Genomic DNA, 25,562 nt, shown 5'->3' with positions numbered 1-25,562 from the left:
TCGGGGGATGTTTGTGCATGACATCACCCTCCCCCTCCTGTAAATCAGGCACTGGGCCATGTACAGCCATGACCCATTCATGACAGGGATAAAATCCAGATGTTTCAGTGCTACGTGCAGCTGGGTCATTTCCTTTTTTGGCTAAAAACGTGAGGCTCTGGAGGCTGACTGAAAGAGGAGCCTGGGGGCCCCTTGTATAGAAACCTTCTGCGGTTAATCCCTGGAAACAGCACTGCAGAAAGCCCGGCTGGAGCTGCTGCTGCTGGAGGACAGGCTCAGCTGGGAACCTCTGGGCTGGAGCTGCTCACTCACCCTCCAAGGCCCAGCACAGCACCAGAACCCAGCCCAGATCACAGGGCAGCAACAGCAACAAGAATTGTGCTAAATTCCATCAGCCAGCAGAGCAGAGCCTTTGAAGCAGGCAGGAATGTGCACACACCAGTGCCATGGTCCTGCAGAGGCACCGTGGGCTGTGCCCAGCCTGCCACTGCAGCAGCACCCACAGGAGCCCAGCCACTCTGCTGGGAAGGCTGGAGCAGGCGAGTCCAGAGCAAGTCACAGCAGCTGTTGGTAAATGTAAAGGATCTGTGGAAAATAGTTTTGTATGTTAGGGAATACATGGCTCCCTGGCTGATAAACATGAGCAGAGAGCATGCAGCACTTCAGGGAAGGCTGCCAAGAGGGACCATGGATATCCTGGCTGGAAGCTGCAGCTACCCGAGGAGTCCCCTTGGAATGCCCCTTGGAATGCTGTGGTGTGGGCAGGCAGTGCACACTGCAGGGCAGGAGGCTGCTCTGCACAGCAGGGCTGGTTTGGTACCACAGCCAGCCTGCGAGCACACAGCAGCAGCCCTGCCTGTACAGACAGCAAGCACGGACAGATGGACGCCCCCAGCCCCTGGAACCCACTGCAGCCACGCAGCAGAGGAGGGAGATGCTGCTGCCAGCACGGCTGATGGTGGGCTGTGGTTTGGGCAGGCAGCCACAAGCACTGCAGAGGTTGCCTGTCTCCAGAATGGGATCGGGGTGAGGCAAGGCTGAGCAGAGCCCAGCACCCACTCAGCATTCTGCCCCGTGCCTGCTGTTCAAGAGACACAGAAGAGAAAGTGTCACGAAAACGGTTTATTGTATAAAGCTGTAGGAAATACAGAGGACGCTGAGGTTTAGGACAATTCCTTCTGGAGACGGCTCCAAGCTCCTCTCATAATAGCAAACACACAAACTCTGATTTGCTGTCATCAAAGCTTCCAAACAAGGATTTAAGAAGGATCTGAACACAGAGTAATAACACTTCAACATGCATAACATTTTCTGTTCCTAAGTGAAGCCCGGGTGGGGGGCTAGCCCCTTAATCCTGTAGTTGTGTACAAAATGATGGATATTCATGAAAGATGAGTACAAAAGGGAAAAAAAACCCCACAAGAACAGGTTTTCAGAAAAGCATGTGGCTGACTAAGCAGAAAAGCAGGGTTGGCAAAAGTGTCCCAGCGAGACAGAAGCAGAAGGATCTAGAGACAAGGCAGACATCCCACTGGGAGAGGCCTTAGCCCAGGGCCAGCTCAGCCATGGGGCAAGGATTGCTCAAGGCCTCATGTGAGGCTGGGATGGCTCAAGACACCCTGTTTTGCAGTTAGGGCCAACTGGGACCTGAGCAATGCAAAGTCATTCCCACCCCACCCCCAGGTGCAAGCTTTGCTTTTCTTCTTGTTTGGGACGCAGGGAAGGATGAGTGTGGCTGGAAGGTGTCCCTACCACTGGGGACACAGGTAGTCCTGGAGGAGCAGGCTGTGGACACCCTGCTTCCCCCTCAGCTGCTCTCTGTGCTGCAGCCCTGTGCTCTGCAGACCCTCCCAGCAGCTACTAATCACAGGCACAGTCTGTGGGCAATTATCCTTCCCTGAATTAATTACCTCTGGTGTTCCCAGTGCTGCTGGCAGCTGGGCTCTGACAGCAGTGCCTGTCTCATGGTTCCTCATGAGAGGGATGGAGAAGGAATACAGCCCTGAGCCTCAGCCTTCAGCAAGCCCTTCTCTAGGGCTCAGCCAGATGCACCTGAGCATCAGCAGGCCAGCACTCCCAGCTCGAGCTCAGCCACGGGAGGCCACAGCACAGGTGGACAGCAATGGGGTAGTGTGGGTGGGCTGAATGCCCCGTACATACAAGTGACGTGAACTCCTCATTACAGCTGAGCAAGCACTGCCATGGAGGTGCTGAGCAAAGGGTCTGGCCTGCAAAGAGTGACGTGCTACAGAACTCCAGAGGTGGATTCCAACTGACAGGATGCATGCTCTTCTCCTGGCCACGCTCCAGCCTGGTGTCCCCAAACTTCCAGAACAGAAGTCAGTGCCCTTCATGGCTGAGCCAGCTGTGCATATGGGAAGGCTGTGCAAAGCCAGCTGTGACAAGGCCAGCACGGCCAAGCTGCATGGCCCGAGACACTGCCTTGTGTCACCTAGAGCGAGGGAAGCACATGGAGGAAGAACAGAAGTCAGTGCCAAGGGGTGAATACATGCTTGCCAGCATGCAGATCCAGCAGCACAGTGCCAAAGCCACTCCTGCCCTTTGCCCAGCTGGGGGCCTGGGCTCGTGCCGGGTTAGACTGGAAGCGAAAAGAAAGAGTAAATAATGGGGGGTCTTGAAGCTCCTTTTTCAGCTTTATTTAGCTTTGACTGCACAGAGCCACAGCACAGCGCACTCTAGCCTTCGGGGAGGGGGCACAGGAGGTCAGCCCCCATCTCCTGTGCCTCGTGCTCTGCCCCTGCAGTGCTGCGGGGAGCCTGGCACCAAGGCCCTGGAGAACAGAGGGAGGCCCTGCCCCGCCGTGCCCTCGGGGCTCATAGGTCGCTGCTGCAGTCGCGGCACAGGATCTCCTCGTTGTCGGGGATGAAGCCCTTCCCCACCAGCGAAGTGCTGCAGCGGGCACAGTTGAAGCAGTTGTGGTGCCAGTGACGGTCCTCAAAGGAGACGTATTTGCCACCACCAAAACCTGTGGGAGGGACAGAGGGCAACGTCAGAGTCTCTGGGGAAACTGGGATGAGCTTTCTGAACAGACCGAGCCCTGGCCTGCTCATCTCCATGTCAGGTCTTCACACATGGCACTGGTGGTGGCACCAAAAGCACACCCCAGGATCAAATAGATCTGAAATGTGAATCTCCACTCTGGTGGGGGAAAAGCACTAAAATTGCTTCAGAGCAGACTTTGCAGGGTTGACATATTTGGATCAGAATCACAGTTTTCTCCCCTAGGAGGAGCTGGCAGAGGAGCTGCACCATCACAGTGGATAAAGTCAGACAGAACTATTGGGAAGAGCCAGCAGCTCAGGCCCAGGCTCCTGCAGAGGCTCCACAGGAGCTTCCTTTCTCTGCTGGCAGTTTTTGGACTGGTGAGCTGTGACCCTCTTCTCCCCAGGGCTGCAACAAATTCATAAGGACCAGAGGGGAAGCGGGTGCCTGGGAGCAGCCAGAATCATCCTCTGAGTCACCAGCTGATTCACAGCTCCTCCTGCCTTCCCAGCAGCAAGAACCTGGGAGTTGCAAGGGGGAAGGTCATGTTGTGGGGGTAGGAAGGAAGCCAGAACCTTAGGAGGCTCTGCAGAAGAGGATCCCTTACTTTCCTTGCCTTAGGCAGGTACAGCAGGTCCAGACCCCCCTGCACCAGGTGCTGCTGGAGGTTTTCCCTGTCGGTGAACAACCTTTTCACAGGACATGACAATCAGTATCAAAAAACTCAAGCTAGAGACATGAGATCATGCTTGGGGGGGGTCACTTTGTAGCCTTTACCTGTGGGTAGAGGGAATTCCTCCCACAGGACACAGTTCAGCACTGTGAGAGACGCAGACAAAGGGACAGAAGTAGCCCCAGGACCACTGCATCACAGGGCTCCTCAGAGAGCTGTCCTGCTCACCTGTGATGGGCTTTGTGCAGGCGCTGCACTTCTTGGCATAGAGGTTCCCAAAACACTTGATGCAGTACGGGTTGTCATCCTGGGAGGTGAACTGCTGCCCAGCCAAGGGCGTCTTGCAGCCCGTGCAGACAAAGCACTCCTTGTGCCACGGCTCATCCCGGTAGGTCACTCCTCCCTTGGTGAGGGTCTGCAGGAACAGAGCACGTGCTGGTGACACACAGGCAAAGGGAAACAGCCCAGCCGGGGTGATGGCACCTGAATCTTCCTCTGACAGAGCTCAGGCAGAGCAGGGAGTTCCCTGTCCCTGCATCAGAGCTGGGAGCTCTGGGCTGTCAGGCCACATGTACCTTTTTGCATCGAGTGCAGCGAGGAGCGAACTTGCTCTCGTAGCAGGGGACACAGTAATAATCCTTCTTGTCTGGGATGAAGGACCGTGACCCAATGGGCTGCTGGCAGCTGCTGCAGATGAAGCAATGCTCATGCCAGGTCTGTCCATTGTACTCCAGCTTACGGGAGCCTGCAAAGAGAGCCCTGCAGTGAGCAGGGAGCAGCACACAGGGACGTGGAGGGCTAGGGAGGACGAGCTGTGGTCCTGCACACCTGGCTCTGTGCTTGCTCTCCCATGGCAGTTCAGGACCATGGAGCTGGAGAGGGGGCCCACAGCACAGCCACAAGGGCAGGGCTGCAGGAACACGTCCCCAGCACTGGCAAAAGCCCATGGCAGAGATGCCTGACGTAACCTACATCTGAAGATGGTGCCAAAATAGCCAAGTAAAGACACACACGCCTTTGCCTCAGGCCTTCTCCAGAGACGCTCAAACATCTTTAGTCATTCTGTCTCTTCTTGTCAGCACACAGCAGAAAATGCCCAGGAAACCCTTTGTTATCTCCTCCCTCATTCACTTCCCCATGAAAAAGAGGAACAGATAGATGGGTCTGCTGTGGTGATCACAGCTTGTCCAGCAGTGCTGTCTTGCTGGACAAGCAAAGGACCCAGCCCTCTCCACACAGTGACAGGAGGGCAGGAAAACAGAGACCCAACTCTCTTCCATGCTGCTCTCATGCTGGACCTGCAGCCCCAGTCAACACCAGGGGACCAGGAACAAACTGCAACGCTCGAGTCTGCCTGCTCCTACCTGGCATGACAGTCTTCTCACAGGCGACACATTTGGAGGAGAACTCGCTGCAGTAGCAGTCGTTGCACAGCAGCTCCTTGCCCTGGCAGGTGAAGGGCTCATCAGCCAGAGAGCGGTCGCAGCGGAAGCAGCGGAAGCAGTGCTCGTGGTAATGGCGGTCCTCGTAGTACAGCTCCTGGGAGCACAGCCAGCATGAGGAGGGGACCTAAGGCCTTGGGAACCGGCCTGCTTGTCTGCAGGGCCCCTACTCACCCTGCAGGGCCTCTACTCACCCTGCAGGGCCCCTCCTCACCCTGCAGGGCCCCTACTCACCCTGCAGTCGTGGCCTATCAGCTCCTTGCACTCGTCGCAGGTGTTGGCGAAGTGCGCGTCGTAGCAGGGGATGCAGTAGGGGCCGTTGTCCATCTGGATGTACTTGCGCCCATACAGGGACTCCTTGCAGTTGTCACAGTCGAAGCACTCTGTCATGGTGCCGGTCTGAGGCCCTCCTTCACCTGCTGAGATCAGGGCAGGTGTGGGTCAGTATCGGCTGAGGCTGTCCGGGATGTCCCTGCGCAACCCTGCCACCTCCAGAGGCCAAGGACCAGAGTCCCTGCACTGAGCCAACAGCTGCTGTCAGCACAGGGGACAGACCCCGCTGTGCTCCTGATGGGGCTGCATGCACTGCCCTAGGAGCCTGCAGACATCAGAGCCTCCGGCTTAAACTCCAGCTCACAGCCAGAGAACTTTGGTGCTGCTCAGAAAACCTGGACATGTCAGCGTTCAGCTAAGCTCCTCACTCTTTGCTACCATCCTGGGAAGTGAAATGTAAAATAAAAAGGGAGAAATTTCCTGCATTAAAAGTTTTCGTTTGTCACCAAAACCTTGCACATGCCATGTGGTTGTGTGTCCACTGTGATGTCTGAGAGCCAGACAGCCCAAGGGAGATCCGTGTGCCCAGCTGCCCTGCAGGGACCCATGCTCAGCCCTGCGTGGTCCATAGCAGGGCTCCTCACAACGGCTGAAAGCTCTGCCTGAGGGGCTGCTAGCAGCTCAAACCCTGGAACTGCTCCATAGGGAAGCAGGAATTGGGCATTGTGCTCTGTGCCTTGGCTGTGGAGCCTTGTCCCAGCAAACTGCTCTGCATGTGTTGCTCCAACTATAAACACTCTCCAGGGAGAAGCTATAGGGGCAGATGGGTGTTCCACAAGCACCTGTTGGGGCTTGATATGAAGGAGACCTGACATCTCTCCTTGCTGCTTAACTCCCTCACAGACAACAGGTTTGTGGAACTATTTTGCTTTCTTTGGAGCATTAACTCCAGAACAAGACTCTTCCTCCTGTTTAGTTCAGCCTGGTTATTCCTAAACATGGAGTTTTCCACTTGCAAAATCACACCCTTCTTTTAACCTGGGCTGCTGTCAAGTGTAGACAAGCCCACTGAGTTACAAGGGAGCTGTCAGCTACAGAGCACCTCCACTGCTGAGTTCTTCACAAACCCACCCATTTCACAAAAAGCAATTACAGCACAATCTGCAGTTAGCATTTAATGGTCAGGGAGCTCCCTACCAGCCCCTGCACCCCCTCCCCACAGCCAGCTGTAGGTTGGAGGCAGCCTCCAGGGCAGGAGCTGATCCAGACAGTTCTGACTCACAGCCCAGAGCTCCCCAGGGCTATTCTTGGCCAAGCCACACAGCTCCCAGCTGTTGTCAAGCCCGGTATGTGCCGATAGGACTGATGGAGAATAAATCCAGTGCTCCCACATGGCTACGTGACCAACTGAGGGGGAACAGAGTTCCTTTTCAGACACTCCTCACCAGCTGCCACCCAGGCCGCTGCCCGCTCCGTGCCCCGCAGCGTGGCAGGCCAGCGTGTGTGGCTGTGGGAGCAGCTCCATGGCCTGTCCCTGTCCCTGTCCCTCCCCTGGCCTCTCCCAAAGCTCCAACCAGCAGCCCTGGGTGCTGCCTGCAGAACAAGGCAATGCCCAGTCTGTTCCTGGGCACAAGGCGGGCACGTGGTGGTTTGCTGCAAGCTGCTGAACTGCACCTGCTGCTCCAGCTTGTGCTGGCCCCCACAGTGTCCCTTCTCTCTGGGGCACCCCCGAGGTGCTCCCATGACTGGGCAGCAGCTCCCCTGACCCCCACACAGCTCCTGGCTGCTTCTCACCCACTGCTGCCTTCTCTGCCACCCCACTTCCCTGTGCTCCCTGAAGCTACCTGGGACCTTTCCCTCTGGCAAATAATTAAATAAAATCTCCAACTCGCCTCCCAGCCCTGGTGAAGGGAACTTTCCAAGGTGTGTCTGTACTGAGAGACCTGTAATGAGCATTCCTGCTCATTAGAGGCTAAGCCACTGCCAGAGCAGGGAACTTCCATGTTTCTCAATGGGCTGCACTTTAGCTCTGTGGTCCAGTAATACAGGCTCAGAGGACATCAGAAAACACAAAGGAAGAAAAAAATAACCTGAATGAAGAAGGCTGGGATTTTACCAGTGATGAGGAATAAGCCTCCTGAGCACCACTTCCCTGATGTTGTCAGAAGAGGAAGTGAAAAACAAATCCCTCCAGGAATGATATACCAAGGAGGACCCTAAAGCAGTGGGCCAGGCTTGCCTCTGCTTTGAGCAGTTTTTCCCCAAGTGAAAAACTTTTCAAGCTGAGTACTGCTCCCCAGGCTGGGGGTGCAGCAGAGCCAGGCCCAGGAGCCTCACGTGGCCAAGGCTGCACACAGGAACAGACTTTGTGCTGCCTTTTCAACAGAACAAGAACAGGCCCAGGAAGTTTGCTCAGGGTTATTTGTGTTAGATAAGCTGTTTGCTCCCTTTGTTCTGCTCTCAGAGCTGGGCAGGGGCATTGAAGCCCAGGCAGCACCAAAGCCAATGCAGCATCTTCGACCCTGAGATGTGGTGCTGTGAGACTGAACACTCCGCGAAGAGGAAGGTGGGACAAAAGAAATGGAGTAAAAGAAATAGTAGAAAAGACCATAATTCTTACTGTGATTGTAGTTATGAACCTGGGAATTGCCTTCCTTGTGAAGCACATAGTTAATAGTTTTAAAATGCATTAAAAACCCCTTTAACTGAGGGTCAGACATAGACGGTAGAATATAGGCAATCTTGTGCCAGTGAGCATGTGCTCATCCTTTGCACCACCCTGTACACATCAGCTGTGTGCTGGGCTGATGTCAGGAACGCCTCCAAATGCTAACCAAGGTGTTGCCTATAACGATGGGATTGCAGTTGCAAACACAGTGTTTGTGCATTGCCAGATGGCTCCTGTCTGGGGGGACAAGGCTTGCTGGAGCAGGTCCCTTGTACAGGGTGATAGTGGAGCTGGATGTGGGATATTGCTCAGCTGTTTCACTAGCTGTTGGAGGGCAAAAATAAACACAGATATATGCCTGCCAGCTGCCTCCTCTTTCCCTCTGAAAGATGTAGTTGTGCTCATGGAGCAAAGGAAGTTCAGTTCCTCTCCTGTGCCTATGAACAAACAGCTTTAGGAACAAGAGCCCCACTCACAAACAACATTCAAAGTGCTCCTCGATGCAAATCTGATCAGTCTGGAGCAGAGCTCAGAATAGCCTCATGGATGGAAAAGGTCAGCAATTTGTCAAGGAAGCACAGCAAAGTCCACTTTCTAATTAGAGAGTAACATGCACCCAACACCACCCTGGTGTCATTGTCCGAGGCCATGGCTTAGAAACAGCCCCAGGAGATCAGTGCAATAATTTTAGCACAAATAAAACAGGGATTTGTTATGCAAAGGAGGCAATACAGACAGAGTACAGCCTGACCCACACAATCACTGAAGAGAACTCCTTAGGTGTGGAGTCTTGTGTGGGTGGTGAACCTGTAACCCCATGTAACTTCACACCAGTTTGTTTGTTGTCAGCTCACAACCAGCTGCTCCACAGTCACCCTAGAGTAATCCGTGGGGCTATTCCTAGGGAAACACTTCATCTTTCCAGGACATAGGAAAAGACCTACTCTTGACTGTCTGTCAGGTCCCTGCCTATTCTCACCTCCCCACTGCTGTCTGAGCACAAATATAAGCAATTGCAGTTCACACCTAAACAGACACACAGAAGAGAAAGCACCACCTCACTGGGGCAGGCAAGTATTCCCCATGTAAGGATGAAACCGTCCAGGGACATGGCTTTGAAAGACAGTCCCCAAAGCACTCCAAGGTCAACAGAGGAGAAGAACACTTTTTGTTCCTGCTAGCTTTCCAGAACCATTATGGGTCCTGGAATCTGCATGAAATTGTTTCTGCCTGCTGCCGACCCTAAAAGGCAAACCAGCTGCTTGCTCTGAGGAGCAGCTCCAGCCCCTCCGTTATGCTGGGAGCGCTTTCATTCCTGACACGGCTTCTGGGGATCTGCACAGGGTCACTGTGCACCCTGGCCCCAGGCTGGCACAGGTTCCTGGGGGTAGGGGCCAGCTCCCTGGGGTGCTGTGGGGTTTCTCCACACTTACTCGTGCTGCTGCCTACCTGTGCCCTGTCACTCTGCTCCCAAACCCACCAGCGCTGCTGCAGAGCTGGTGCATGCCCGGGGCTGTCAGAGGAGAGCTTGAGGCGGCTGGGGAGAGATCCCAGTGCACCCTCAGGGTGACCCAGCCTGCATGGGGCACCCTTGGGAGCAGATGCACCCTGGTGCATCCTCGGGGCTGTCAGAGGAGAGCTTGAGGCAGCTGGGGAGAGGTCCCAGCGCTCCCTCAGGGTGACCCAGCCTGCATGGGGCACCCTTGGGAGCAGAGTTGCATCAGACCTTCACTGGCCTGCTTGAAGCTCCAGTGAGTCACTTCCTGCCCTCAGCTCTCCTCCAAGCTGCTCTCCAGCCTCAGCCTTCCCCGGGACAGCTCTGAAATCTTAAGTAGGAAGGAGGGCTCCAGCATGGCAAGGAGTAGATTCTTTGCGGGGACCACCAGGACAGCCACAGGCCTCACACGGCAGCTTCCCCATCACCAGCACAACCAGAGGATGCTGCAGGTCATTTCTCCAACACACAGGACAAGTTTGGCTCTCACAGCCAGCCTCAGAGGCAGGAGATAAGCAGATCAGCTGGGTGTATGGCCATAGCCTCCCTGCACCACTGGGGTGCTGTGCTCACACATGTGCATACGCAGAGCAAGCTGCACCTCAGCCTTTCCCCCCAGCACGGGCAGGACACCCTCCTGCCCAGAGCTGTCACGGGCTGCTCCAGGCTGTGCTACAGATTGAGTAAAACGGCTGGCAGCACTGTAAAGAAACACCTTGCATTTCAAAGAAAATAACTTGCTGTCAGCAAGGTAAGCAGCTTACCTGCGAATGCTTTGTGAGGAAGAAGCAGCAGAATCCGTTAAAACTGAAGTAGCAGAATCTGACAAGCCACAAGACCTAAACTATTGCATGACTTTAATACAGTCTTAGAATGACAAAATAAGGGTTTCCCTTTGTTCAGAAGGGATCTTTGAGTTGCCCCATCCAAAGAACAAAGCCATACCACAGACTCCTCCTGGCAGCTCTGCATATAGATAAAGGGCAGTGCCAAAACCACACCTATCCCATAAATGTTTGATTGTACTCTTAAATAGAATACAATCAGTAAGAAAATCACACCTGCCTCCAGCCCCCAGCCTGCCCAGAGGTGCCTGCAGGAAACTGTGACAGAGACATCACACCTGGTCCAAGGTGAGCAAGGGCAAGCTGCCACCACTGCTGTGCTGGGCTTGTGAGGTACCAGCAGCACAGGCAGAGGCACAAGAGACAATTCAGCCCTTGCTCTGGACTCACTTTCTTTCAGGAAAGCTAATTCTACCAGGGTCTGAGAAAGGAGCTGAAGAGTCCCTGCTATGCAACCATAAAAATAAGAACTCTGCCAAGGAAAAAAAGAGGGAATGATTTCAGAGTTAAAAATTTATTACTAAGCATCTGTAGGGGTTAACTCACTATTTTCGGTTCTGAACAAAATCTTGGTCTTGCAGAGGTGTAGCTAACAGCAGTAAAACTATTTGGGAACACTCAGAGCAGGCAGCCTATGTCATTCTGCTGACATTAAATTGGAATGTTTGCTCAAGAGATCAACTGTTAATCTTATTCAGAATGAGCACAAAGTAAGCAAATTCTGTGCACTCAACAGGAAGTCAGGAATTGAAGTCATTTGGGCTCTTTGGACCCATCACATTCAAACACATCAACAGATGGAAGAAGTCTGAGAGCAGAGGAGCAAGATAGGAACACACCAGAAACTTCTGGCCAGCTCAACACAGACCATTCTGTCAGGCAGTTAAGAAACCCATGGCTTAAAACCATGCCAGGAGAGATTGTGGCTTGTCTCTGAGGAGGCTGCAGAGAAAAGAGGCTCCTCATGCCAGGTACCTGTCCTGCCACGTGCCAGTGACAAGCAGGGGACACTGGCAGCCGGGCACAGCTACCACTGGGGCAGGGGCTGGCTGAGGGCAGCAGCTGCACACGTGGGCACGGGGGCCATAAGAAGAAGAAAGATGCTGAAGCCAAGTTTCAGGGAATGTGACTGATCACAGGAGCTCTGGTGTGATGGGAGGAGCCCAGGGAAAGTGCTGCTCCTGTCAGCTCTTAAAAAGGAGCAAGGGACAGGTGTGCAATTACTCTCAATAAGCATGTTGTGAGCATGCTACAATCTAGCATTGAAAGTTTAATTCTGGACTGAATTGGTTTATGCCCGTGTAACCCACAGCCATATCAATGCCTCACTGCTTATCCAATTTAACAATCCAAGGATTCCTGGCAATCGTGTTTTCAAGATCTCTTTGCCCCACATAATAAAGGTCACATGCAGTACAACAGAATTCAAACATGAAAGCGTGACAGGAAATGACTAACTGCACACTGAGGCCAATGTACCTTCATCTTGGATCAGCTCAGCACACAAGAATCTTGCGACTCAAACAGACATCACAGCCTATATGCAGAAAAAATAATCTGACTGCTCTAGTTGCTAGTTCTTGGGGCCTGTGCATCTCAATGTAGATATTACTGCAAAATAATGTAATTCCGCTCTATTTCCCTGAAGTTCTCTCACAACTGAATCCTTACACTGTAGTTTGCACTTTTCATTCCCTTAGAGACAGCTCTTTTTAAATTGAGGATGAAGCCATTATTATTTCTGAGTTGATACATAATTTAAGTTAGTGTGTACAAAGCTTTTTGCAGTCCTTAATAAAAGATCTTATCTCTGTTTTGCCCAAAAAGGCAATCAAGGGACTGCCTCAAGCACTGGACACAGCCCTAGTGATCCTGTTTTTTGCTCACGTGTTGAAAACCAACCTGTACAGTTTGAGCCCAGTCCCCTATTCTCTGTTTCCCCAACAAGCCTGAAAGCTCTTTTGCTGATTAAGGCTCTGCTCAGCTTCATGTTTCTTTTCAATAAACAAAGCAACTTTGACTTCCAGTAGCAGAAAAAGACACATATCCCAGACATGCTTTATTTAATGCACGCCTATTACTTAAAGGGCAAAGTGAATTTTTTCACCAAATTTGGTCAAAATACTCCCTCTTCCGATTTGATTCTTTGCCTCTCAAACACAAGTATTTGCAGTTGGTTTCTTGCATATAAGCAGATCTATTGATGGAGAGAGGTAATGTGCATCCGAGTTTTGTGCCTTTTGGGGCTCTCCAAAATCCGCAGAGGGAAGAGAACGCCAGGAAGGTGACAGGAGACACTTTTGCACTCCCTCTCTGCCACAGATCCCCGAGGCCTCCCCACCTGTGCTGGCTCTTGGCCCAAGGAACACGGACAGACTCCCTGTAAAGTGCTTTTTACAGCTGCTGGTGTCCCTTGCGAGCAAAGGCAATGCCAGCCCTGCAGCACGAAGCATGCGAGCAGCTTCTAAATCTGGGGGAGGACTGAGTCCTGGCAAAAGACAAATTGTCTCATGTTACCACCCCGGGAACAGCTTGATGGTTCTCCCAAACAAAAACTGGGATCATCTGTTGCCCGGGAGATGCTGTGTGTGCCAGCTGCAGCCCTCCCCAAACAGGGCAGCGCTCTCAAGGGCAGCACAGCCCAGCAAAGGGGACAGATGGGATGGCTGAGAGGGGAAGAGAACACCTCCCAGGCAGTGTAGAAGCGAAATGAGTGTAACATGGGTCAGTTCAATAAGGCCGAACCAGTTTCAGCTCCTTCAGTTCCCTTCTGTGACTGAAGCCTTCTCTGCCAGGTGATCTGGTCAGCACCTGTCATTTACTTTCCCGAGCTGGTCTCTTCAAACCATTCTCACAGACACCTTTAAAATTACCTTTAAGTACTGAAAAATTTAAATAATAGAAGCCATCGGTTGCAATTGTCTCATATTTTGCATAACATCTCTACAAAATAACTCCTTGCAAGCGCTAAAACGGAATTTGCAAGATGCAACATGCGCTCCTGTTTCTGCTGTGCAGAGATAATCTCTGGTGGCACCCATGAAAGGGAAAACTGCGCCACGTCCAAAAGACTATATGGAGACAGATATTGTAAGGGACACAAATGCCCACAAAATGTATAAATGCCTTTATATCATGCAGCTACACATGGAGTTTCCAACCCCATGCCCCAGTCCACTGGACATGTCAATCTCAGAACTGGAGCTGCTGTGGACTGCCTAAAAACTCAGAAAGATAGGAAAAGCTATTCCTTTACAGAAAGTAAGAAGTAACAATATCAAGACTCCTTGATGCAGGTCCGTGGCTCCTTTACAGAACCTCATTCTCTGATTCCCATCTGAGATTTACAAGGACACCTACATGAAGCACGTCTCTCAGAAGTTAAAAAGGATCAGAAAGAACAGAATGTTCACTAACAGGCTCCTCTCTTGGCAACTTTCAGCTGAAGAGCAAGAAGAGCTGCTGTCTCAGCCCTAGAAGCAGCAGATATGAAGCAATGCCCATTTCTTTGCTGCAGGGAAGGTGCTCCACACTCATTGATGCTGATGGAAGCAGAAGCAACGTGCACTCTGACTATTGGGAAAAGGTTCCCAAAGGTTCCCATGCTCAAGCAACCCAAGGATCAGGGGCTTCACTGCAATGCCAACAACCCTTCCCTCTGTTCTGGAGCTGATCAGAACAAAAGTGCTCCATTTACAAGCCATTTGTCCCAAACTGGCAAGCCCTGGAAATAAAAGCTTAGCCCAATTCGGTTACCTTGCATTGCTGGAAGCAGTGGAGCAGCAGGGACCCAGCTGTGCCAAGGTGCTCCTCCAGCCCCTCACCTCCCAGTCAGCTACAGCAGGTGCCACCAGCCAGACACTCTCACCAGTAAATCATCACTTCACCAGCAAACACTCAAGTGCCTGTCCAGCAACAAAAGCACTCACATCATAAACCAAGGGTGACATCAGCACAGGGATTGTGTTTCCTACAGGGGTTTAAATGTCATTACTTGTGACTAGAAATTGGACACTTGCATTAAAAGTTACTCTAAATTTTCACAAGAGACGTGATTCCAGTTTTGCGTAGACATATTTTACTTCCAAAGCCTTTCTATTGCTCAACATGACAGAAAAAAAAACAAAAAAAAACAAGAGAAGAAGCAAAACTCCTAACATAAAGTGAAAAACTCATCATCATTATCAGCCTGACTTACCAAGTCAGGTGCTAACAAGGTGAGCAGCAGAACCTGGATTGTCACTTGAAAGGGTCAGTGTGGCTCACACAGCCTGATCGACTCATTATTCCAGGTTTCTACATTGCCCTCTTCCATTCTTATTCAAAGCTCTGCTCTACATATTCTAAAATTAAAACTCAAAGCTATCAAGGACCTGAAAGCATTATTTAATCATCCTGTAGTTATTGCTGTTTCACACAGCAGGAAGCACAACACAGTCCGTGCACCTTCACCAACCTGACGTGCAGTTATGATTTCCCACACTCAGCTCTGGGCTCTCCAAAAGCAACACATCCAACACTTCTACACATGCACACTGGGCCAGATTTAATCTTTCTGTGAGTTATATGGTGTTTGCTTAGGGTTGAGAAATAGCAGAAATAAAACTTTTCTTGGCTGAGATAGATGCAAAACATGCTGCGCACTTTTTGCTTTTAATGACTCTTGGTGAGTACCACTACCAGTCTACGTATTCCAGAACGTTCTGAGTTAGGCACTCAGCAATTTTCTTAATGTCAACTGTTCACTGAGTCAAAGGGAGCCACTGAAATGCCTTTAGATTTAGATGCTGCCTTTTCTTTTTGAAAATGCCCATGTGCCAAGGAAAGAGGCAGATGAGCATAAATAATCCAAATTTAAGGAAACTAAAGATTTACCTGTGAAGCAGTTTAGCTCCCCGATTCTCTACTGCCAGTAACACAAATATATGTGATGATCCAGTGCAAGATCATTAATGCAAAAAGTCCTCAGTTTCCAGAGCTGACATCCCACACCTCTCACTGGATTGTGGCTTCCTCAATTCCCTAACAGCTGTCAGCAGCAAAAACATTATTTACCCTTGTATTACCCACAGGTCAGGGAGTAATGCTATCTCTCTCCTGGGATTTGCACCTCAGAGAGTTCTGGCACTAGGCATGGCCTGTAGAACTAAAAATGGAACCAAGATCCCAGTCCCATCTCTCTTCTCCTCCTGAGATGCAGCACATATCCCTGTCAGTGGAAACTGTGACACCCACCAGTGGGGTACAGACCTGCATCTACAGATTGCACAACTCTGACCCTGGGAGGAGCAGGAGAAAAGGGAGGAGGAGAAGGAAGAGAGGGATGTGGTCTTTAAGGTGCCTTCCAACTCTGTAGCAGACAGACACAGTGCTGTGCACAGAGCGCAGCTAACGCAGAGTCCAGACCTCCCAACCAACACCATGCCTCTGCTAGCTGCCCTTGCTATTTAAACCTGGGGTTCAGCAGGGAGCAGGCTGAGCTGGCAGGCAGAACTGGGATAGGGCAGCAGCAGGAAGTTACGCACCAGTTCCAAATGGGTTCGTTTTTAAGAAAGGAAAAAGCCAGTTTTCCTTAAATGAGGGTGCTGGAATTCCAAGGTGAGGTCAAAAGCCTGGCAGAAATCAGGAGTTTAGGCTGGTACTGGGGCTCATGATGGTGACAAATGCAGTCCTTGCACTCAGGGACAGCTTAGGACCCACTGATTTTTTGTTGTCTTCCCATCCTGAGCAATATCCAGGAACAGTGCCATCAGGTGTGGACCTCAGAGAGGAATTTTTGTCTTCAACTGTGCTGAAGGTTAGGCCTTTCAGATACATATTTTATATTATTCCCTTAATTTTGTTTCATTAGAAGAACTACAAAAAGACATTTTTCACAAGAAGCCTGAGTGTACATGCAGGTTGTGTGTGATCTGCAGCCACACAGCCCTGAACCACAACAGAAATTACCTGTGATACACTCACACGGAGAAAATCTTGTGTGCTTGGATCATTCAGGCAGTAAGGCTGCTTTACAGATACAGGAACAACACATGGCCAGAATGTGCTCTAAATCGGTAAGATACAGGCTAAAAAATCAACTGCTAATTGTTTTTACAATTTCTATTTTATATGAAAAAAAAACCCTCAAGACCTTAAGAGGCAGAGCTGAGCCTAGAAAGGAGTTTTATGGTTAAACCTGAAAGCAGGGATCTAGGACAGAACTAATCCATTACATTTCAAACCTTGAGCCTGGGTTCTGCCTCAAGCAGCTGGGATTATTTTTCCAGTTAAGCAAATTCCTGCTTCTAAAACCCACTCTGATATTTAAATAAATGTGGAGAAGATGCTGAGTAGTCACTCTGCTTCACAGATAACAAGATCAGAACTGCATTGTTTGATGGATTTCTAAGAGAACACTTGAAATTTGGGCAAACAAATTTAAAATATCAAGGTCATATTTACATTCCAGGGTAATAATTAAATACTTAATATCTTGTGGTTCCACTATTTTAGGTTTTTCTACACACCAAAATATTTAGTCATGTGAAAACCATCTGTAGCAGCTGGAAGACATTCATTTGGCCTGCCAAGATTAATTAGTTTAAAAATACATAAATAAAGCATTCATTTTATTTCCAAAAAGCTGTTGTTCTTGGTTCTCTTAGGGTATTGGTGATTAATGCTTATGGAAGGTTCTCAAAAAGAGGTATCAGATGCCAGTTTCACAAATATCTGTTAAGTAAAACAAGGCCTGTGTTTAGGTTAATGCTCTTCTGGACTAAGCCCAGTCATTATTCACAGCAATACAAAAACTAGCTTGCAAACACTTCAATCCCTATTTTTATTATTTCCCCTATGCTCTCAAATCCACAATGCTAAAATCTGCTTTTAAAAATTGATGAAAAGAAATTTCTCTTCAGGACTGGGGTTCAGATACCCGTGTTTAAGAATTACAAGCCTAAGTGCCCAAGCATGTCTTTTTTCTCGAAGAAGTTCCTGCATAATCTTCATAGAGCTTTTCGAAGTCAAGTAAACAAGACACACAGCTGAAACTGTAAAAAGGGTTGAATTTGGCTTAGTATCCATAGGGATCACTTATCTGGCCAACAGCTTGCAAAGGGTTATTTCTTGGCTCATCATTTTTGTTTTGCTGGAAGATGTTGAGGTTTTAGTGCAGTTTCTGCAGAGCGTGCAGCAGCATTCAACATTTTTCGCTCAGCTAATGAGTTAAGTCATCACAGCTCTCCAATGGCTTGAAGATTATGGGTGTTGGAGAAGGGAATGCTCAGAAAGGGGAACTTTTGAGCAGTCACCACTAAACTGCGGTTAAAACAGACACCAATGACTCTATTCAGCTCCCAAACCTCAGACAGTTTCCATTTTCTCAATAACAAAGCATTTTTGTGGAATGAGGTAATGGTCTCCATCTGCCAGGTCGACATCTCCACTAAGATTTCTCAAGAGTGTGGCTGACAGGGCTGGCCAGCAGAGCCAGAGGCAGGAGAGTCCCTTCTGCCTGGGCAACACAGGGCAAAACTGCCATGGGACAGACGTGGAGAGGAGCCTCTGTGGCACCATCACACAAACTCTCCTGGGAGTTTGATTCACAAGCAGCCTGGAGCAAGCTCCACACACTGCACAGCTGAAAAGTCAAAAGGTCAGGAAAAGGGTAGAGATTTGTCATTATGAATGGCCAGGGACAGGCAGGAGGGAGCAGAATGGGTGCCACAAGGCCAACAGCCCATGGTGGGTGGCTCATGAGCAGAGGGTGTGTGATTTAAAGCAAAATCAGGCACACACTGCCAGATGCACAGTGCAAAGGGCAGGGCAGACATCCTGCTCCCCGTGGGACTGGCCACTCAAGCTGCCACACACCCCCCCACACCTGAAATGCTAAATATCTGAGGCAGAGCATTTACAGCCTCTGAACACAGCCTGGGAGAGGGTTTGGGTTTGTTCTTTCCTTATTTCTTGAATGTGGCAGCCTATAGCTTGACCTCTCAGTTCCAGGGATGCTGAGCACCCAATCATTCCTTTGATTTCAGGCAAAGCCAGCTCAGTTCTGAAAAGCAGACCTTCATTTAGCTCCAGATGAAGATTCCAGCTCCTTTCAGGACCCCCTCATCTGACTCTTGTCTCCCTGTGAATGGCCAGTCACTGAGCTCCCTCGCAATTCTGAGACTCTCAGCTCCAGGTTCAATCCCCCCCCATCTGGTTCTCCCATTTAAAGCCAGGCAATTTTCCAGTTGTTTTCTGATGGCCTTTGCATTCCTGTAACAATTCCTCTTGAAGTTTAGAAAACGTTAACACCAACCTCCTCACTTTCTAGTGCAATTCCAACTGTGTGCCCATGTGGATACCTGGTGAGCGGTACCTTCCTTCCTGGCCAGGACAAAGCATTTCCCAAGCCCATTTTCTTCCCATGAGGAATGCCAAATGTCAAAAACCCACACTGCTAATACTAGCCTTCTCCAAGGTCAGCCAGAGAGGACTTCCATCAAGGATGAGCCTTGCTGGAGAAGGCTCCCTGGGGATTATCAGAATAGCACAGTCAAGCCCAGATGGCCACAATGTGCTGAGCACATTTCCCGCAAACACAGCAGCGAGGCAGAGGCCTCTACAAATCAAAGTCCACCCTGATTTCTGCCATCTGCTGAACACTGAGGGCCAGGCTGGGGCCTTTGGGAAAGGTCAGGATAGTCTTACAGGCTCTCAAGATATTGCTTTTGTTCTCACTATTTGCTTCTCAATTCCTTCGTTAGAAGATACTAATCTCTCTGTAAGGCAGTTACTTGGGGCCAAGACTTTAGATATTATTGCAAAACATATGCTTAAAAGAGACTGGAAATTATGCTGGCAGTGTTACAGAGGGGAGCAAAGCACAGCTTTGGGTCAAAACAAACAAAAAAAAATGTAAGCTAGTAAGCAATTCCCATGCAATAGTTTAGGAGAGCCAGCAAAAGCGTCTTCTAGAAAGAAAACAATGCTGTGAGAACGAAGCTAACGAGAGCTGGCTCTTGGAAAAATAAAACAGCTAGTAATGAGCCAAAAGCACATATCCAAGAGAATCTTTCTGGGAAACCGACCCAAGTCTTTACGCTGGAAAGCCCTGAGAGACTAGGGACCTTGAGGCTAAAAGCTGGCAAATTGCTTCATCAGTTAAGGTCGGTCTCAATGTTTCCTACTGTGTAAAAATAATTTGTTTTAGCCTACAGGTCTCTACAGAGCACTGGGTAAATTCAGGCTGCTTCCTTTGGGAAGGGAAACGGAGCCCCTGGCAGAGCCCTGCCCAGTGGGATATTTTCAGGGGTTTCCCACCACCACTGCCAGCCCTCCAGCCCCAGGCTGGCCCAGCACACTCAGCCCTTGGCTCTGCTGAATTCCCGCGGAGCTGCTGTAGTGCTCTGGGCACCACATGGCCACTACTGGGATGGGAACATCCCCCAAGCTCCTCTGGTCCTTACAACAACATGAATGTGCCTCTGTAAAGCCGCCTTCTGGAGGCTCATTCGCCCAAAATGGATGCAGTCAGGCCAATGATCCTGACAGCTCATTTTCCAGAGCAGTAAGGAACAGACCTCGTTCTCTCCCTTTCAGAGATTAGTTCATGCACCCACCAGGATCTAGGTGCTCATACAGAGTGGCAAAGGTAGGGCCTGTCTTTGCAGCCCGCTGGTTCATTGCCAGTCCAGCTCCTCAGCCACAGCACCACAGCAAGAGCACAAGACAATAAAAGTGTGCTCCAGCTGGGCTTCTGCGTCAGCAGAGAAAATCCCCGCATTGGCAGGGGATGTCAAGGTACTTCTAATGGCTTTCTTTCTCTTCCAACTCCTCTGATTCACGTTGCCATCTTCCTTGCAACTGACCTAAATAACATGTTCAGGCAGCACTGGAAGTGTTTCCATCTCATACTGTAATAACAGTGAGATCTTTGCACCTGGAAAGGGAATATCACAGGGAAGTCACACCACAGGTGAATTAACAGTGTCCTTCTCAAGAAAGGAACATAAGCACTCTTGTCTTATCCCATCAGGGAGACTTCCTGGCTGCAGGAGAACAAAGGTAGCCCAGGAGCAAGGAAAACACGTACTAAGTCTGTGCCCAAGCCCCAGCAGATCTGAACAATGTGGGCAGATTACTCAGTTACCTCATTTCCAGGTGTGCTGTCAGCATGAGCCACGACTGGCTTGGAATTAAAGAGGTAAAACTGTTCCTAGATTTGGTCTTAGTCAGCATAATTTATGGTAATTATTGCTCAGTAGTCATTAATCCTTTAATGCCATATCACACTCAGCCCTCAGTTCTCTCTAACTTTTGGTCATCACGGACCATTCCACTGCAGAAGGGGCTGAAGGACAGCGTGCATGACCACACTGAATCCAGAGCCAAAGGCCTCAGGAAGGGAAAAGCAAAGAAAGCCCCTGTAGAAGGACTTCAGCAGGTCAGCCCTCTCCAGACACACAGTGAGTAAGTGTGCTGGTAACATACAGGCACTTAAAGCAGCCTCAATCCCAAACAATTACAGACCTCCTAGCTCCTCACTACAGCACCACTCAGGTGTCCAACAGCACTGCATCACAGGAATGCAGGGGCAATCCCACCCCTGCCACTCCACTGGGATACTCTCCCAATCTCACTCTTCCCTTTACTGTAAGCTGGGCACTTCCAAGAGCCATAAAAATATCTCCTATCCTTCCAACCCCTTGCAGACTACAGATCTCAGTGTTACCTTACAGCAGTGGCTCCCACAGGCTGTGTGCTGAGGAACTGAAAAAGTCAGTTGAAAAGACATTTATTGCCAACAAGGCATGTGACTGTGGGGAAATACAGAAGGGTATTCTGAAGCTGCACACCCTGCCAGAGCACTTACAGCTTTCAGGTGAGGCAGTGCTCAGCTGGGGCTGGTGCACTGTACCTTGCATGGCAGGCACTAGAGCCTCAGCAGCCTAACAGATACCTTTCTTATTCTGAAGATACACATGAAACAGATACAGTTCCCCTATTGCAATAGAAAGGAAGTTATACTTGATCCATTCCAAATCTTTTTCAGGTATTTGAGTTCTTAAGCAAACTCAAACAGAAAAGCTGCCAGCAAAACTTGTGCCTCTTTGTGTTACAGTTAGTCCGTAACAACTAGTCTGAATGTGTTATCTCTAGTTTTTATTAGCTCATATTTACTTTGGCTCTACATCCAAGCAGTCATTTAAACAGGGTGAGAGAGGAAAATCTTGGACTCACAACAATGGCCAAGCAGTTTAATCTACCACTGGGGACAAAGACTTGCCTCCTATTGGCGTGGAGCGCTGGCAGGGTCAAGTGTAACATGTGCTGGAGGAAGCACTAGGGAAGCAGATCTCTGACTGTTCAAACACCAGCAAGCATTTCCTTGAGCTATTCAGAGTTCTCTTTGCCCCTCCTGTGTAGAGAAAACAGCTCCAGCTGTCCAGTCACCTGCGCTGGCTTCTCCACTCACTGCATTCATGACATCGGCGGCCGCCAACAGCTCCAGGTTGGATGCAGCACATTCCTCATTCCTCACAGCTCAGATGTTCAAAGCTAAGTTAGGAAGCAGTCAAGATCATGTCCTTGGCATCAGCACCAGCTTGGTGCTGGAAGATAATTTATATTCCTGAGCAGAACTGGCACTGGGCAGATTGGCCATAAACATCAACAAACTGTTGTTCCAGCCATGACACCAAACAGAAGGGTCCAGAATGAATATCTATCCATGCTGCTGATTTACTAACTTTTTTTTTTACTTGGGAAGTTCAAAATACTTCACATAAAAGAGCTCTGCAGTTTGCAAGTGTGGGACAATATTCAGAGGCAAATAAAAAATGTATTCATATTAACAATCAGATGACCACAGGCCAAATCATGTCAAAGTGAGACTAGACTAAGAACAAGAATGTAAATTTCAGGATTTTTGTTCCATTGCTCTTTGGATCCTGTGTTAAGAAATTACTAAATAATTCTTAATTATTAATTTAGCCCTAATAAACATGTCTGTCTGATTCCTCCTAGAGTAATACTACTCTCTTGGTGAGCCCCTGTGAGTATGGGCAGAATAACTTGTTAAAATCTTTTTCCAATTAGCAAGTATCAACGAAGTGGTCACTCAGCAGAGGCAGTTGTGCTGGGGTGAAATACAGGAAGGTGGAAGCCATGTGGCATTCTTCAATTTCCCCTTTCCTTTCACAATCAGACCCTTGATATTTTCTTCAACAGGAAAACTGACATTCCCCTTCTGTGTAAACTGCTGACAATTGTATTTTACACCTGGTAAAACCAGAGCAAAACAGAAGGAAGAGAAGAAACAAAGACCAAGGACTTTTCTCACATAAGCTACAGGCAGTAAAAATCCTACAGACATAAATGAGGATCCTGGTGCACCACCAAGGAAACCTTGTGCATCAGTGCTGTAATTATCATTAAAGTCCTTTTTAAGGGAGAGGGCGTTGGAAACACTTTGGGTATTGAGAGTAATCAAATTTTTCCATGTTTCTGCTGACATTTCAAACACCAGCCAACTGTGTAACAGCAGAAACTCAGCTGCAATTAGGAACACAGCAGAAAGCACCTTACCTCATCAGGCAAGCAATAGAGCAAGCAAGTCCTGGCTGGGAACAGAATACAGTGCTTCCAAAGTTGGTGCACTGGGAATTTTGGTAACCTGCCTGCAGGGAAGTTTTTTCTGGCTCCATCAGTTAAAGGTTCACCTCAGTCTTGAAGCTGCTATGTCCAAAGCCAGAAAAGAACATGGCTAAACTCATACCCCTCAGAAATCAACTGACAACCACTGAATACTTCCTACTGTCATACAAGATTGGTACACTACAGACAAAACCCCATGTGTCATCAGGGACACCATGATGACACCAGCCAGGAAAGAGACTCCTGCCTTTCCTCCCCAGGATAGGGTGACCTGGGAAAGGTGAGTTATCCTACTGCCAGCTGTGTTCTGGGACAGCAAGGCTGTTCCAGCACCTTCTCTAGAAGAAACAACAGTGCAAACCAGGAGCTGAGCTGAGGGCAGATGTGCTGCAGGAACAGCAGCCACCTCCTGTCCTCCCAAAGACTGGGAACCACAGCGACCCTCAGCACCCCCCTCACCACTCAGCTCTTCAGATGCCGTTCTGCAGGCAGGGCAAAAGCACAGATTTTACCCTAAGAGGCATCTCAAAAAATCCAAGACAGAGAGACAGAGGGATGCTCCAGAAACTGAGATCATGGAACAGTTCACCGGGCCTCCCTGCTAGGGAATTCTGGCTGTTTCCAAACACTGTCCTGCCTTCAGTGTGCCCCACCACTCCCTATGCACAGGTTTATGGGGTTCTTATTCCAAAACATACCTTTTGCTGTAGAGCATCTGCTATAATTAGTACCCACAACTAACCATATCACCTATATTTTTGTCTCCTGCACTATGCCACCATTTTAAAAAGTGTGCAAAATTACAGGCTGAGCTGGGTAAGAATAAAACTACTGCTGACAATTCTATGCCTCAAAGGAAGTGGTCAGCAAGAAAAGCAAGGGAGCAACACAGTCTCCATGTTAGGAAAAAGGAAAGAGGATGGCGCAAAACTAAGATAGGAGAAATGTCAGACTTCCTCTTTCCTCTTTGCCCATCATGAAGTTAAACCACATATTGACAAAGCAAATCAGGGAAATAAGGCAGCTTTAACACCTGGGAAGCTAGGAGAGCCACGGATTTCTGATGCTTGGTAGAAGAGTCAGAAAAGTAAAAGGAATGTCCCTATATTCTTCCCTAGAAGCCTGTGCTGCCACCAGGATGCTGCATCCACCAGAACTTCGCCCTTTCCTCTGCTCCTAGGAATAGATTTTCTGCTTTGGAAGGATTCCTTTATTGTCTTCAAAACTGGGAAACACTGAACATAGCAAGTTCGGATCTAAGTAAAGAGACCTCAGTATCAAATCCTGCCTGTGAAGATAACGTAACCCTGGCACATGCCATCCCTTTGCGCTGCCAGTCTGTGGAGAGAAATTCCTCCCACCATGCTTCACCCAGGCTAACTGGAAAAGTTTATCCAACGTTCCCATGAGTTCTCATGAAAGTGTCAGCGGTTGAGGTAACCACAAGTACAGAACTGGAAACGGATAAAGAAAAGAGTAAAAAGTTACCTGTAAGAGAACAAAATCTGAAACATAACTGTGTTGAGGAAAAAGAAAATTGCAAAGATCCTGAGCTATAATGTGAGATCCAAACTCTGACTTCCAAGTCTTTGTCTAGCACACACACACAAAAGCAAGGCTTCGAGTCTTCTCCCATGGCTACCCTGGGATTCTCTGGAAAAACAGCAATCACTCCAGATGTGCTGAAAATTTTCTTGCGCTACATTTGAGCCTTTGGTTATAGTTTACTCGCGAGTCTGTCCATCGAATAAAGTCTCAGTACTTGTGAGAAGTACTCAGTACTCTTCACAAAACCCTGCTCAAGCTCTCAACTTGGCCGTGTGGCAAAGGGGCACGGCCCGAAGGCTGTGGTTTTCTCCTTTTGGAAAGCGGTGTGCATCGCGCTGCCGGAGCACAGCTCTCCGGCAAGCGACGTCCCCGTACCGCCACCGGACCGGGCATCCCGGGGGATGCCCCGAGCCCAGACGGCACCGGGGACACGGTGCGTTCCCTTCAGCCCCCCGAGCACCCCCGGCCCGCCCAGGGCTGCGGGGCCGCAGCGGGCAGCGCTCCCGGCCCCGGCCCCGGCCCGACCCACCTGGTCGTGTCCCGGGCCGCGCTGCCGCTCCCGGTGCCGGCGCTGGGCACAGCCGGCTCCGCTCGGCGCCGCTCCTCAGCCGCGAGCGCGGAGCCCGGCCCGGGGCGGGGCCGGGGGCGGCGCGGGGCCGGTGCCCGCCCAGCGCGGAGCTCCGCCCGCGGTGCTCCCCGTGCGGCCGCCGGCGGGATGAGCTCCGTCCCGAGGCGGCGGCTCCGGCGCTGCGCCTCCCGCGGGTGGGGACGGCAGCTCCCCGGGAGGGCTCCGAGCGGCGGCGGAGGGACCGGCAGCGCTCGCCCCGTGGGGCTGTCCCGGAGGCCGGGCCCGCTCATGCCCGGGGGTCCCGGCGGGGTGGAGCGGGGCCGCGCCCGGGGCCGCGCCCGCGTTCCCGCTGCCGCCGCCATGGGCACGGCGCGGCCTGGCGGGGGCGCGCGCGGCCCGTGACCGCCGGGG

At 50.2% G+C, this 25,562-nt stretch overlaps 1 protein-coding gene across 4 annotated transcripts; it reads right to left on the bottom strand.

The window, feature by feature from the left end:
* Nucleotides 1-1,107: 1,107 nt before the first annotated feature.
* On the bottom strand, nucleotides 1,108-25,331 carry FHL3 (four and a half LIM domains 3). Of its 4 annotated transcripts, none has more exons than XM_072917860.1 (6): nucleotides 25,113-25,331; nucleotides 5,353-5,537; nucleotides 5,041-5,215; nucleotides 4,252-4,421; nucleotides 3,905-4,091; nucleotides 1,108-2,986 (listed from the first exon to the last, which is right to left on the bottom strand). In XM_072917860.1, the coding sequence occupies exons 2-6, from the start codon at nucleotides 5,506-5,508 to the stop codon at nucleotides 2,835-2,837; spliced, it is 840 nt and encodes a 279-aa protein (XP_072773961.1). In that variant the 5' UTR covers nucleotides 5,509-5,537; nucleotides 25,113-25,331; the 3' UTR covers nucleotides 1,108-2,834. The 4 variants fall into 4 exon arrangements, with proteins under 4 accessions (XP_072773961.1, XP_072773960.1, XP_072773958.1 ...); XM_072917859.1 differs by having other exon boundaries at nucleotides 5,353-5,534; nucleotides 25,113-25,241; XM_072917857.1 differs by lacking the exon at nucleotides 25,113-25,331 and adding an exon at nucleotides 14,156-14,246.
* Between the last annotated feature and the right edge of the window lie 231 nt (nucleotides 25,332-25,562).

Source organism: Taeniopygia guttata, chromosome 23, assembly GCF_048771995.1.
Source record: "Taeniopygia guttata chromosome 23, bTaeGut7.mat, whole genome shotgun sequence".
In the NCBI taxonomy this organism is placed as follows: Eukaryota; Metazoa; Chordata; class Aves; order Passeriformes; family Estrildidae; genus Taeniopygia; species Taeniopygia guttata.
Note: the sequence above shows the minus strand (reverse complement) of the source record. Positions and strands in the feature narration are given on the sequence as shown.